Raw genomic sequence first — 14597 nt, forward strand, 5'->3', positions numbered from 1 at the left:
AGCATTTAAAAACATGGATGCCATCAGAACGTTACGCCATCTGTTCAACTCCCTCAGCATTCAATGTTTCTATGGATCAGCATGAGCATTTAACAAATCTTTCCTGCCAACTGCAATAAAAAACTGGAGCTAGCTACCCGACTACACTGTAAATGAGCGCAACCAGACTAAATTTTGACAGACATAAATCAATCATTGCACGGAATAAAACAACTATTATACACCTGTCTTCAACAGACTTCTTTAACATGTTACACTTTTTTCCTTTTCTTGTCGTTACCGCAACTAACAGCCTTCGTTTTGCTGATCTGCATTGACCAACACTGCATTGTGAGCGGATCAGTTTCCACGGTATGTTTAATTGTATTAATGTTGTATTACATTGTATTAAACCATTTCTACTGTATTACTTTATGCCCCCCACTTTATGTAATGCCTCAATAGATGCCTTTAATGGTAAAATAAATGATGATGATAATGATGATGAACAATGATGGCAATGCTCGCATTAGCTAGCGCCCTTTTGCGCACCCCACACTGGTGGTACTCATTCCCTTCACAAGCAATGCCAGCACCTAATTACTGTAATGCACATTCAGCAATATCCACTATCCCGGCCTCACTCCCACGTCCGGCAGTGTCGGCAGCAGGAAGGTACTCTGCACAATACCTGGAGAGGGCGAACACCCGTCCCAGCAGGCGCAGGCAGTGGCTGGCCACCACCATAGGTGGCGACACACGAAGGGAAGCTGCCGCAGTGCGCACCAGGGCCTCGAGGCAGTGGAGCCGCCTCACCGATAGGTCACCCAGCAGAGGCTTCCCCCGCAGGAGCCACTCGGCCCCATGGATAGTGTAGGCACACGACCACCACACCTGGGCCGGCACCCGGTCATCATCCACATTCGGGTTGGCGTCCAGGCCCGCCTGGGGAAAGGAGGAGGCAGATGATGACAACTAAAAACTTCGAGAGCACTGCAGAGATCTGCATTGGAGAAATGCGAAAGCATATGCATTGGCTGCTCTTTAGTAGCTCCTAGTCGTCTCTGGCTCCTCTCTAGCACTTTGAGTGTCACGACTCGGCACTTTTGACAGCCATGACTAGTCGCTAGTTATGATCATGACTCTGACTTACACAAGTCATGGACTCCATAGTCATGCACATTGAATCTCTGATCTGAATGACTCATGGCAAGTGACTATCTATAATGACTCACATGGTGTAACTAAGCATGACAATACATTTATATACCACTAGTCATTACGTACACATTCATGGCTACCAATCTCATCTTAATGTGACGTCACATCTGACGTCATATTTTGCTTCCATGTTTTGCAGGCATGTTTTTGCAAACATAACCAATTAGTAAATGTTTTTGGTGCAAGGGCATCTGAGGCCAAAGAGCACCAAAGGCTGACATTGGACGGTTACTACGCGAAATGGCAAAAAGTCACAAAATGCCGTGACTTAAAAAAAGAATATAGAAAAAGTCAAGCGTAAATGGCTGGAAACATAAGGGAAAATCTAAACATCATAGACATAAAATGATGTGATGGCTCAGTGAAGAAAGTGGTAACCCATCTAAATTGAAGGAAGTTGCAGGGTTTGCCATGAGCAAGAAACCAAAGAAATTCTCACCATGCAAGACTACGGCACCCTCTTGTCTATGTCAAGAGACCCTTTAACTTAACACAGACAGATGAAGGCAGGAGGGGTAAGGAAGTGGGATCCCGAGTATTATGCCCCAGTCAAATGCACAGGTATGCTTCGACGCCTCATGTAACAATGTATGCCATGGGCTCCAAAAAAAACAAAAAATAGAGCGCACACATACTTAAAGAATAATTACAAAACAAAATGTCTTAAAAATTCTTTGTTTGAAGTGCCAGAAGAAATAAAAACAAACTAAGCCGTTTAACAATGAAAAGATAAAATTTTTTCATTATTACGGTGTTGCATGCAAAGAATTGCAAGGACAAATCCTTGGTAAATGTGATCCTGAAGAAAGCGTATGGGGGGGCCTCGCCGACAGCAAAATATAATTTTTAACGTCGCCTAGCACACAAGGATTGAACATAAAGAGCCCAACAACACACGGGCACTCATGCACCATGCCTACGTGTCGTTGTATTCTCAGAGTTGCATCTTCATGTGCTAAAATGATGCAAAGCCAACTGGCCAGACAGCTCGTCCTATTCGATGCCACAGCACCACCAGGCGGTGTGGTTTCAATGCGAAGAATCTCACCGGACGAAAACAAAGCACTCATAACAAGTGAGTGGAAAAAGGAGGAGGAAGATGAAGAGGAGAGGCAGGAAGGTTAACCGTTAAAATAAACCGGTTTGCTACCCTGCACTGGGTGAAAGGAGTGAGTGGATGTAAAGGTGATGGGTGCGAGAAAAAAAAAACAAATCTTGGTAGCTAGCATAGTAAGTGGGTTGGTCACACTAATATGTCCATTGTTTTAATTTGCCAAAGAACCACAACAATTACACCTCAACGACGATCTCAAAATGGCGAAAAATGCTTACTGATTTCCGGATGGAAGTGCTGCTCACGAGTCATTTCAGCTGAATCTGTCAATGTTCAAGAGTGACTTCACTAAGCGAAGTTTATTCCACTTGAGCTAAATTTTTTGCGGGTCACGCTAGTTTCGCTTCCGTAAAATTCGACTGTAATCCAGACCCTTTGTTGCCACAGGGGACATTAAAAACGTGAGAGACGTCCAGAGCCAGAGTTCATTGTTATGGGAAGGTAGTGATTGCACTTGGGAATGGCTTTCTTTGCCTGACATCTGCTAATAATGTGACGTTCTATGCTATGTCATTCTGAGCTGTTAGAGCCAGTCATTGCACTGGGCAGGGCATGTTTTAAACCTGCATTGTACAGTAGACCCTCGGTGAGACGTTAACGGTTGACACAAATTAGCGAAATTCTCTGGGTGTGAAAGAGTTCAGGTGTTTTAAACAGCCTCCCACACACCACTACAGATTACATACTGACATCACACATCACTGACGCCACAATCACCAGTCGTGTGGTACACATCATGAGCAGCGAGTAGTGGCTAGTGACTAAAATGAAGCCCGTCAGTCAAACAGATCAGCCTGAATGCATCTGCCGTCATTCTGTAAAAAAATTTTGTTTCGGATGACAAGAGTTTAGGGTTATATGAATATTTTACGCGACCCCGTCACATCTGCGGAATCCCAATCACGCCGTAATAATCAAGGTGTTGGGCTCTTTGGTCAAAATGTAAAAGAACCATAAATGATCGCTAGCTATAACTGATTACTAGGCAGACAGCACTGTTCGCTGAAATCACCTGCTTAGGAAAGCTATATGGTAGAGCAGTGTCGTAAGTAAGGATATCCAAAACCATTCCCAAGTGTCACGGAAAAAAAACGACAAATTGCGGCGTTTTGGTTACCCAAAAAGTTATCAACACGCAGGTCATGTGATGCTCCACTCTCTTGTTCAACCTAGAACAACAGCCAAACAATAACAACATGGCGATCCAAATTCTAGAGAAACTGCTGCCTTCCCTTTATCCAACGCTTCTGTAATTTCATTTTCAGTTAAGTCTTAGTTTATGGGGTTTAGCGGCGGAAACAAAACAACTCATGCTACAAGAGGCATTGTAGTGGCGGGCTCTGGAAATTTCTACCACCTGGGATTCAACACGCACTGATGTCACACAGCACGCGGACGCCTCGCTTTTCGACTCCATCGAAAAGCGGTTGCCGTGGCCAGGTTTCAATCCCGCATGTTTTGGGCACAGCAGTCGAGCGCCCTAACCACTGCACCACCGTGACGAGGTTTCGTCTTCTTTTTTTCCTTTTCTGTCAATAACGCTTCCTTAAGTAAGGACGGTTATAAGTGCTTTAACTAGTGATTAGTGATTGTTATTGGTTGCGTTAATTACTGGCAGACCACATTCTTGGGCCAATAGAGAAATCGAGATAAACTCTGGGCGACTTTTCCCCCACACAGGAACACTACCGCATTTACACACCGAAACATTTACACGTTTAACTCCAAAGCCTCCATTGAAAAGCGGCCGCCATGGCCGAGATACGGGATCGAATCCCGGCCGCGGCGACCGCTTTTCGATGGAGGCAAAAAGCAACACCCGTGTGCTGTGCGATGTCAGTGCACGTGAAAGAACCCTAGGTGGTTGAAATTTCAGGAGTCCTCCCCTATGGCGTCTCTCATTGCCAGAGTCGCTTTGGGATGTTAAATCCCACCAAACCAAACCAAACCAAAACTCTGATGTGCACACCAGCACCCACCATGTAACAGGCCTGGCAGAACAGCTTGAGCATTTCAGACAAAGTGCCAGGAAACTCCGTGCTACTTCCAGTGCCGTTGGCCCCTTCCTCGTTCCTCTCTCGGAGCGGCTCCTCGTAGCAGGCGTACAGCTGGGACAGATACTTGGCCGCATCGCTGGGAAGTGGCTCCAACACCGCTTTTAGGGGCGGAGGCACTAGCTGTGGATGGAGCTTGTCTGCACGCAGGTCGAGACCACGAAGAAGAGAAAAAAAGAATTTCCTATACTTTAGCAACAAATTGAATATGAGCAGGGCAGCAGGCACATTTCCACCCTTCTTTGGAAGCACCAATGACAACAAGAGCGGCAACAACAGGTCCCTGCACCAGGATATAACTGGCTCCCACACAAGTTAAATTTCTAAATTATGCAAAGTCTTGTTGCTAGCATCTATTTTTTTAGTGTGTAGATTCATACTTCAGCGCTCCACAGAGCCTGTAATGCTGGTCAGGGAACATGCACATTCTCGAAATATTGTGCAAGTCCGAGTTATCAGAGCCGGAAAAATTGGTGTGTGCTGACAGCAGCGCCTGTAGCAGCAGTAGCATGTCACCCATTCTGCGTGAAAAGATGCGCTCACCTTCTTGATACGGCCCTTCTCGACGCAGCAAGACCGCCTGCTCCAAGGCTTGCCGGCAACCCAACAACCAAGCCTCAAAGCCTGCATCTCGGTCCTGACTCTGCACCTGTCCAGGTTAGGTTAGAAGGATACGTTCAGTAACTATCGTATTTGCTAGAATGTAACGCGACCGCAAATGTAACACAAGGGGCGATTTTCCATATTGCCCAATGAGAAAAAATAAAACCGCGAATGCAACATGAGATAATTGCTTGACAAAGTACCTTTAATAGACATTATGGCCATTACGGTCTAATTAAAAACGCTCATTCATCGTTGTCGTCATCGCCAGAGGCCGAGTTCTTGGAAACAGTCTTCCTTTTCACTCTCGTTCTCCCAGACGATTCGGAAGCCTTTGCGGTCAGGCTCAAATTTAAAAATCGCCACCCGCTGCATCCGCCACCCACATAAGGTAGATTAGTAACGTCTAGCCATCGAGCTGCCACAGAATTTCCGATTTCTTTTGCTACCACAATAGCTTTTTAGGCGAGTGTCGTACCATGCATGGCGTGTTGCCATTGTGCGAAATGCGCTAACAACAAAAGTAAATGTGCTAATCCACTGCGAAAGATGCGACACGCGCGTGATCAAGGGGACGTGATTCTGAGCCCGCAAACAAAAAGCGCAACATTTTGACTTTGGATTAATTGGGATTTGGCTGCTTTGGCTTTCCTGGTACCCATGTTGCCAACATAACATCGTAAAACGGCGGAAACTGAAACCGAATGGTGGCGGATTCAATATGGCTGCACCCCGGCACTGATTTAGGCCAACCAAACCGTAGAATTTTAATATAACGCGAGGGTAAACTTTGAGAGCCAAAAATCATGTAAAAAACTCATGTTACATTCGAGTAAATACAGCAAATATTCCATGCATCTGACTCTTGAACAAAAGGAAGAAAATCTGACATTTGGCTGAGGTTTGGGTGAGCCAGTGTGACACAGCGAACGAGATACAGTGCAGGATAAACAGGACAACAAGTAAGAAACATGAACACGTCTTGCTGCTCAGATTTTTCACCTGGATGAAGAACGTCCTACTCTGCACATGCAAAAAGGGAAAGCGAACTCTGAACTAAAAAAAGTGCCGCACAGTCGTCTATATTTTGAGAAAGAAATACCATGTGTCCAATGAAAATAGCTGTTCTGGTCGCAGCTTTTTCATTTGCTAGGACTGCCATTTGTGCTACGCATGCACACACTACGATGGCAATCATTCAGCACTAGTCCAAAGTCAGCAATGTGTTGTTCTCTCCCTTTCCCGCCATGTCTCCATGAGCACTTTTTGTTATACGCTTTCCGCCACGTTACTACAGTCGTCTTCCTGCTTCCGGTCGACTCACCTGGGCAGCCCGTTCAAGGCATTCGGGGGCCACCAGAGCCGACACTGGAGGTAGAAGTGGCACCACTGCATTGCTGAGGCACTCGCAGAGCGGGCAGAGGAACTCTCGTTTCTCAATGTTGAAGCTGATGTGCCGGCCATATCTGGCAGTCAGGGGCGAGCAAACAATGCCAAGTAAGCACCATACGATGCAGCTTAACATGCACCATGATAGATGCTCCGCGTCGCAGGCATGGCACAAAGGCGACTTCATAACCATAAGCTCCCAGAATGCAGAGCCGCTCGAAATGTTTGTCGAAAGACGGCCAAAAAAGCTTTGACAGGTGAGTGACTTAAAGGTTCTACTATTATGCTAGTATATATAGAGCCTCAATGACGTGATCATGGCTGATGCGAATTTCACGATGACAGAAATTTGTAACTTTTCCTGGCTGGAGCGCATCGTGTGCAATACGTGGAATTTCAGTTTCGTTGCAATGGTTTTCCGCACCACTATGGTATGAAGCTTCCCACACAACACCGCCCAATATTGGCGGTGCTAGTGTCAACACTATGCCAATATTGTGCCAATGTTTGTGCCAATATTATGCGTGCGCAACCTGCACATTGCTGATGCAAGTGCCCTGCAGTGCATAAAAGGCAAACAAAATTCCACCAGCTGCAAACAGATTTGCGTGAATGCATTTCTAATCCTTCTGCACAAGACTGTTTTGGACACAATTCAAACATTTATCGTAACTGCCTGAGACTCGTATCATCAAGGTTCTACTATATACTACCTGGCCACATGGTATTCCAGCAAGCTCAAGAATACAGTTAGACCTGGACATCCCCCTGCGCAAAAATGAGCTAATTGCGTTGCCGTGCAAGAAAACAGGCGCATCACATTCTAACGGCGCCAACCCTGAAAGCCGCACGTTAAAGAGGACAAAAATAATTTCAATGAGACTGCAAAATACGTCTGCAAATAACAGGCACCATTTGCTGAATTCCCAACAACAATTTTCCAACAGCAAATTGGCATCAGTACCGTCAAACAAACTAACAAAGTAAGTAGACCTGAGAGCAGGATGGTAGGCTCACTAGAAATTTTCGTGCACTCTTGCATCTTTGATGTTCTGGAACGAACCTACGAGGCACCTGAAAAAAACCTAGCACTGTAAAATTCTTACTGCTTCCGAGGATTCTAGACATGCGCTGTCAGTTGTCTCGGCGCCGTATAACACCCACTACAAGCCGTAGCTGTAATCCACTTTACGGAGCGGTAAACAAGCCATCAGTCTCTCTCTTTCCTGGTAATCTTTCTCATAAGCACAAGAGATGCGATGGAGAGAAGCAAGAAGGAGGGGGCTGGATAACCACCTTGCCGGCCGCCGCCGCTCTTTGGTAACGACCGACTCGAAGAACTTCTGCCAGCAGAGGGCATGCATGACATGGCCGCAGGTGCTGGCGTGGGGGCCGTAACGGAGGTCCGCAAAGGCACACGTAGGGTCTTCCTCCTCCACGGAAGTGGCTCCAGCTGCCTCCTTCTTGGATGGCCCCGGGCCCGAAGACGAATCGTCCTCGTCCTCTCCGCCCGACGATGGCGGAGGCGGCGGCAGCTGCAGGCGGTCCTACATGCAAGAGGAACACACAAAAGCTTTTTTCAAAGATTTTACCGACAACTCAGTTTTTGTCTGAAGAACAAACAAACAGTGTGCAAGAAACATGAATGGGTCTGACAAAATAGATTTCCGAGGAGCAAGAGCATTAAGAGCACAAACTGCCAGAGACAATACCTCTTCGCTGCCAAGCTACATTTGTACCTTTGCCTTTTTATTAATAATAATAATAATAATAATAATAATAATAATAATAATAATAATAATAATAATAATAATAATAAAGCCCCTCCGGCACTTCATTTTTTCTAAATGTTCTCCACTAAGGCATGTGCTGATTGAAACACCCCACAAGGAGGTGAACTAAATGCGCCGTGAAACAGTCAAAGCTGATAAATTTTTCCTGAAAAGAAATCAACACTGTAAGCTACTTTCCTGTCACATTAAATTCTATGATGTTTGTCATTCCTTTCTTTTTATGGCATAACCCGGTTAAAACAATTATTGGTCATAACAATAATATTTCGTTTGTACTTCAATATTGTTATGAGTGAGTTTGACTGTATTATATGCTTGCCTTTACAGTATATACGAGACGAGAAGAAGCCGCCAGGAATAGCCACAAGGCACACAAAAAGTTCTGAAGAGATTTTCAAAGTTCTTCCAACTCACCTTGGACAGCACAGTGGACCGCTGCACTAGCACCGAGAGCACAAGCGTGCGGCCGCTCAGCGACAGCTCCTCGTCCTCACGGCAAAGAATGCACGTGTGCCGCGCAACCTTTGGTGCCGCGGCCGAAGCGACCTCCACCTCCGTGGCCTCCTTGAAGAGGTCCGAGTACTCGCGGATGAAGTTCTTCTGCATGGCCGACATCTGGGCCATGATGCGGGCGCGTCTGGCTGCGGCCGCTGCCGCATTTCGACCCCCGCCTCCCTCAGACTTGCCGACACTGCTGCCGGGGGTGTCTTCAACTTCCATCGGAGTGGTGGTTGTGTCCGAGGGCCCGTCGCGGACTCGGCGGAAGTGCCGAAGCGTGTGGTCCAGCAATGCCTTCTGGCTGGGTGCACGGGGCGAAGCTGCACACCTAACAGATAAGAGAGGAGGCAATGAGGTGACTTTGAAACCCTCGCTGAAAAGGAGACCATTCAATGTGGTACTTGAAAAAAACTTGACAGTGACCAGCCAACAGTTAGCAACTGAAGTCACACAAAACACAGTGCATGACCCTGAGAAATGATAAGCCACGCAAGACCAGACTTCAACAGGGTCGGACTGGGTAGAAATTTGAGCATTATTTCTGAATCTAAGTATAGTGGTTCTGCTACGCTCAGCGGTAACAGGATCTCTGTAGCACTGACAGTGTTTGCGAAAAGCATTTTAAGTACCAGCAGACTAATGTGTCAACTTAGACCTTGAGCCACCATTTGTTTTACCAAGGTTGCACGTTAGCTGCAAAGAAGTTTTTTTTTCTGGCTCCCATTCTGTTTGTTTCTTTTTGCTGCGTTAAATTACGTCTAAAACCCTGATTACAGTAAAAGCTCGTTAATTCAAATTCCACGGGGCCGCCAGGCCAGTTCGAATTAACCAAAATTCAAACTAATGAAAGTGAGCAAAAATGAAGGCGTTTGATGCCCGGAGGGCACGAAAAACATTTATTTAGCAAAAAAGTCTGTTATCATCTCCTGCTTCTTCTCTCTGAGGGCTACCGTACTCACTCGGTCTTCTAGCATGCGAATGCGACGCAGGGAGTCTTCTTCCCCCTCTTCAAAGCTGAAGAAAAGGCGCGCGACATTCAGCGCTCCCATAACTTCTGCCGCGGATGGACGCATGGACTCTTGCTCCTCGTCGTCGTCCTCGTCTTCTGCCTCTTCTGGGACAGACTGCTCCCCAACAATTTCAGCGACAATGTCCTCATCACTTAGGGCACCGCACACTGCTGCATCGCTGTCTACTCCAACGTAATCATCAAAACTGACGTCCTGCAGCACAGCACGCACAGCCGCAGGCAGAGGCTCCGGACTCCCATCGTCGCCACTTTCTTTCATACTTCCGGCAGCAAAGCCACAGTGGTGGAAGCAGTTTGCAATTGTGGACGGCGTGACCTGCTCCCATGCACGCACCAACATGTGCATTGCTGTGAGCAATGTGATGGTACTGGTCTTCTGGTTTCCAGTGCACAAAGTCATGCACTCGATCATGTGGCGCCTATAGAAACATTTGATGTTTCTGATCACCCCCTGATCCATCGGCTGCAAGGCCGCAGTCGTGTTGGCGGGCAAAAAGACGAGCCTTGTGGCTTTCAGCTCGGCGTCGACTTTGTGTGCCGAGCAGTTATCCACAATGAGGAGAACTTGACGCTTCCCTAGCTCCATCCTCCGATCGAATTTCAAGAGCCATTTTTTAAACAATTCGCCCGTCATCCACGCCTTGCTGTTGGCGGAGTATTCCGTCGGCAGCGTCCTAATGTTCTTGAAACATCTAGGCTTATGTGCCTTGCCGACAACAAAAAGAAGGACCTTCTCCGTCCCGGTCATATTAGCGGCGACCAGAACAGTAATCCGCTCTTTGCTTCGCTTGCCGCCAGCGCAGCTGTCCCCTTTAAATGTTACTGTTCTGTCGGGCTGGAGCTTATAAAACAAAGCCGTCTCATCAGCATTGAATATATCATGTGCCGAGTAGCTTTCTAAGTACTGCTGCAGAGCACCGCTTCGCCACGTGGCACAAGTTTCTGCATCCACTTCTTTGGCTTCTCCAGACAACACCCGGAAGACAAGATTATGTCTGTCTCTAAAGCGGTGAAACCATCCTTCGGAGGCGACAAAATCTTCCACATTTAAGCGCAGGGCGAAATCGGCCGCCTTTGCCATGATAATTGGGCCGCTCAGTGGAATGTCAGCGCTTCTCATTTCTTTCACCCACGTGATCACAGCGGTCTCAATTTCCGGATACTTGGCTAACCGAAGCCTTTTTCTGTTGCTGGCGAAATCTTCGGATTCATAGGCATCCTCTATGGCCTTCCTATTTCGGACGTACGTCGACAACGTGCTTGGTGGAATCCCGTGCTTTTTCGCGATTTCCACTTTGCTGGCCTTCTGTTCATCCAGCTCGCGTAAAATAGCCACTTTCTCCTTCACCGTCTTGGCACAGTATTTCCCACGCGAACACATCTCGCGGACACAAGCTCACAACAAGCCGCGTGCAAAACGAGGGCTCACGAAATGCAACACGAAACCGTGGTCGATAACACTAAAACGTCGTTCCTCGAAGGAGTCGCGGCAGGAAAGACTGTTTAGTACTTGTTCCAGCACCCTAGCGGCGCCCCGATGGTTGTGCCATCTATCGTTCTGCCGTGAAAGCTTCCAACGATGCTTTTTAACAGCGCTGCTTGGCGGCGCGCAGTTCGAATTATGGGTGGCGGCGCCAATTTTTGAGTGAATTAACGAGCTGTTACGCGCATAGACTTCTATGCACTGCGGACCGGACCACGATGACTATTTCGAATTATCCAAAATTTCGAATTAACGAGTTGTGAATTAACGAGCTTTCACTGTACACGGATATTCTTCATGACTTTGAATCGATAAGGTTGTACCATAAACGGCAAAGCAACTAACAGGCAATTAACCAATGTGGATCAGAAGCTACAACGATGATAATTAAAGATACCAAAAGGTGTACACAACAGCTTTTTACAACTCAAGGCTTTCCCACAACAAAAGGGTTCGCAAAACACTAGCATATAGTCACAAAGCAAAAACTGAGACAATTACACGATGTGTGCTACGGACTACAATGGCAGGCTATGCCTTACCCCATAGCTTTGAGAGATGTTTTTGGGAGATGCCCGTGAGGTGCGACCATCTCGGGAGATAGTGAACATTTTGAAACACCACTGACATGTGGTTCCCGAACTCCTCCTCACAATGCTACCTTATTCTTGTTTTGACATCAAGAGCTGCTTGTGCGGGAAGCCTTCCATCGCCAACCATGCATAGCTCTAGCCTTGTATCGTGGGTGGCGTGAAAGCGCAACAGGAGCAGCAAGGTATATCACAAGTTCTTCCATGTTGAGCACACTGCGCCCCGGAAAGCAAAACATCAGTCGTTTTCTCTACGCACAGGTCTGCCATTACTTTTTCCAGACCCAACACTGCTCCTGTGACAACCTACAAATACGGGTAACGTAGACGTAATTTAACGGCAGAATGTGCGTAAACACCCTCACTTTTCCTGCAGTACTTTTTCCCGAGCCAATACTGCTCCTAGGGCAACCTGCAAATATGGGTAACGTAGACGTGCGTAAACAGCCTCAATTTTCCCGTAGTACTTTTTCCCGAGCCAACACTGCTCCTAGGACAACCTACAAATACGGGTAATGTAGACGTAATTTCACGACAGAATGTGCGTAGAGACCCTCACTTTTCCAGAGCGACCGTCAGCCCCGCCTGGCCAGCCCTCGTGGTGAAGGCAAAGAAGGAGTCCGCCATGGGTACCCCCTTGTCACGCAGCCTTTGCTCCTCGTGCAGGGCAATGCCGATGAGGTGCAACGCCTTTTCCAGTTGGGTCTCTGAAAAGGCTGATGTGCTGGGACTCGTCGAGCGCTCCAGTACCAGGTTCAGCACCTGCACATCAAAAAAAATATACGGTGGTCTTCCAATTAACTACGCCACCAGCAGTGACCTCCTTACAGTCATCATTCTACATGACTGGGTACCCCATCCCCTATTCCCCTGTTAATGCCTCAGTTCATCCGGCATCCATATTAGGCCCCACCTTAAAACAAGTTTAGTGCAGAACCATCTATTATGAGAAATGAAGAGAATTATCAGTGAGGCTCAGCAACTCCCCTCTTTCTCAAGCATTGAGCAGCTCTGAACTGTTCATTCGAGACATCCAGGTAGCGCTACCGTTTCGACTGTTGGGCCAAACAAACGTCCCTAGTTTGCCCGGACAACAAAGGGGGGATTGAGGAATGGGCAGCACAATGAGGAAGCTCTAGCCAACCAGTAGAAAGTCACTCGTCCACCCACCCGAAGCATGACATCGCACTGCAGCAGGTTGATGACCATGGAGAAGGGGCGAGCAAACTCTGGTGGCTTGGGGGGTGGGCAGCAAGGCTCGAGGCCCGCTTGCTTGCGCCGACGGAGCTGGGCCTCCTCCGCCTTGGACTGTTCCTCGCGTGAGTAGTGGTAGAAGAACGGGTTGAACTCATTGTAGAACTCAGGCCGCAGCTCGTACCGACTGCAGTGGAGAGGCAGAGTGCAGGAAGAACATGAGGGTAAGAGACAGTGGGAAGACACATATGCTACAACACAGAATTAAGCGTCTAGAAGACTGGACCGCTCTAAAATGCCCATTCAGCGCTTCCTGGCACAGACAGACACTTGATAAAATCAGCGGCTTCACCCAGCCTAGCTGAACAATGAGATGAAATCATAACACAAAAATGACTTTAAAGAAGAACAATCAAAGCAACAAAGACAGCTTTTTTTTTTTTTTTACTTTAATCACCGAATTTTCCGTGTTACAAGATATGCCCTCATATAACCAGCCCAGCACTTTGGTTTGCTGCAAAGAAATCATACTAGCAACAATGTCAGGTCTGTACTTCACAGAGGCATGGCTAAAGCAAACAGGCTGCCAAAAGAAGCCAAAGACTTAAGTAATTAAGGCGGTTTGAGAGCAAAAATAGCTGTACAGATCCTCTCTGCTGTTAGAGCTTCGGTCACAATCAATACATGTGGACATTACAAGCAACATTATTCCTGGATTTCTCAGCGGGGAGCACATCTATTCAGGGTGTGCAGCTGCCTTGAAAAACGGCCCCAATTTTTGCAAATTTTTAACCAACTGCTACGATTGGATTTCCTCTCACAGCTCCATTACGCTGAAGACTGCAGTGGATGCCAAACTGGTGACAGTCAGTACAGCAAAGCTACAGTGCGGATCGCATCTCGCTACGCATCAAATTTTACCGTGAACACTTGCCGTTGTAGAGGGCTCCGGAAATTTTGACATGGGTTTCTTAACCACGCACTGATATCACACCGCACAAGGGAGCCTAGCTTTTCGTCTCCATCGAAGAGCAGCCACAGAAGCCGGTATTCAATCTCGCATTCTCGGGCACAGCAGTTATTACCAAACAACAACCGAATCCCTTTTTTCCGCACTGCACCAGAAAACGCGATGTTCACATTGCACCCGTGGTTGCGGCCCAGTCAGTGGACGAGGCATGTATATAAATTCAAGCTGCTACACCAGCACCAACCTGGTGGATGCACCGGAGGCGTCGGTGGCTGAGGCTCTCTGGTCCCGGCGGAAGTGTGCCACCCGCTGCAGCACCTGCTCCATCTGGGCCTCACGGGCAGGCGAAGGCATGCCCCCTCGTGGCAGCAGCTTCACCAGCTGGCTGTGGGGCAGGGGCTCTATGCACAGCAGCTGCACGACCTCCTGCTGGAGACGCTCGGTCTCGGTGACCGCCCCAACACCGGGGAGGCTGCGCTCGCTCACCAGCGTCAGCACCAGTCCTGCAGAGAGGGCGGGATGTCGGGGCTCTCTTTCAACGAGGTAAATGAGTTTGAGCAGATATAAAAATCAGCAGCTCACTCGGTATACAATCGCTACCATCAACAAGTTTTGTCACCCGAGCGAATGAGAATTACTAACGTTGCGTTCTCCGAGTATTGGAGAACGCTAGCCAGAA

At 47.6% G+C, this 14597-nt stretch overlaps 1 protein-coding gene across 2 annotated transcripts in view; it reads right to left on the reverse strand.

The window, feature by feature from the left end:
• Positions 1-14597, reverse strand: part of Ubr1 (Ubr1 ubiquitin ligase) — a 65272-nt gene that overhangs the window by 21667 nt on the left and 29008 nt on the right. For both annotated transcript variants that reach the window (XM_084584846.1, XM_084584845.1), the window contains exons 13-21: positions 14163-14421; positions 12925-13135; positions 12314-12516; positions 8568-8979; positions 7657-7907; positions 6296-6437; positions 4912-5017; positions 4294-4508; positions 671-924 (exon numbers count right to left, since the gene is read on the reverse strand). In XM_084584846.1, coding sequence (XP_084440972.1) covers positions 671-924; positions 4294-4508; positions 4912-5017; positions 6296-6437; positions 7657-7907; positions 8568-8979; positions 12314-12516; positions 12925-13135; positions 14163-14421 — 2053 coding nt within the window. The remainder of the gene's footprint in view (positions 1-670; positions 925-4293; positions 4509-4911; positions 5018-6295; positions 6438-7656; positions 7908-8567; positions 8980-12313; positions 12517-12924; positions 13136-14162; positions 14422-14597) is intronic.

This window comes from Amblyomma maculatum, chromosome 11 (genome assembly GCF_055883805.1).
Source record: "Amblyomma maculatum isolate TAMU_Amacu chromosome 11, ASM5588380v1, whole genome shotgun sequence".
In the NCBI taxonomy this organism is placed as follows: domain Eukaryota; kingdom Metazoa; phylum Arthropoda; class Arachnida; order Ixodida; family Ixodidae; genus Amblyomma; species Amblyomma maculatum.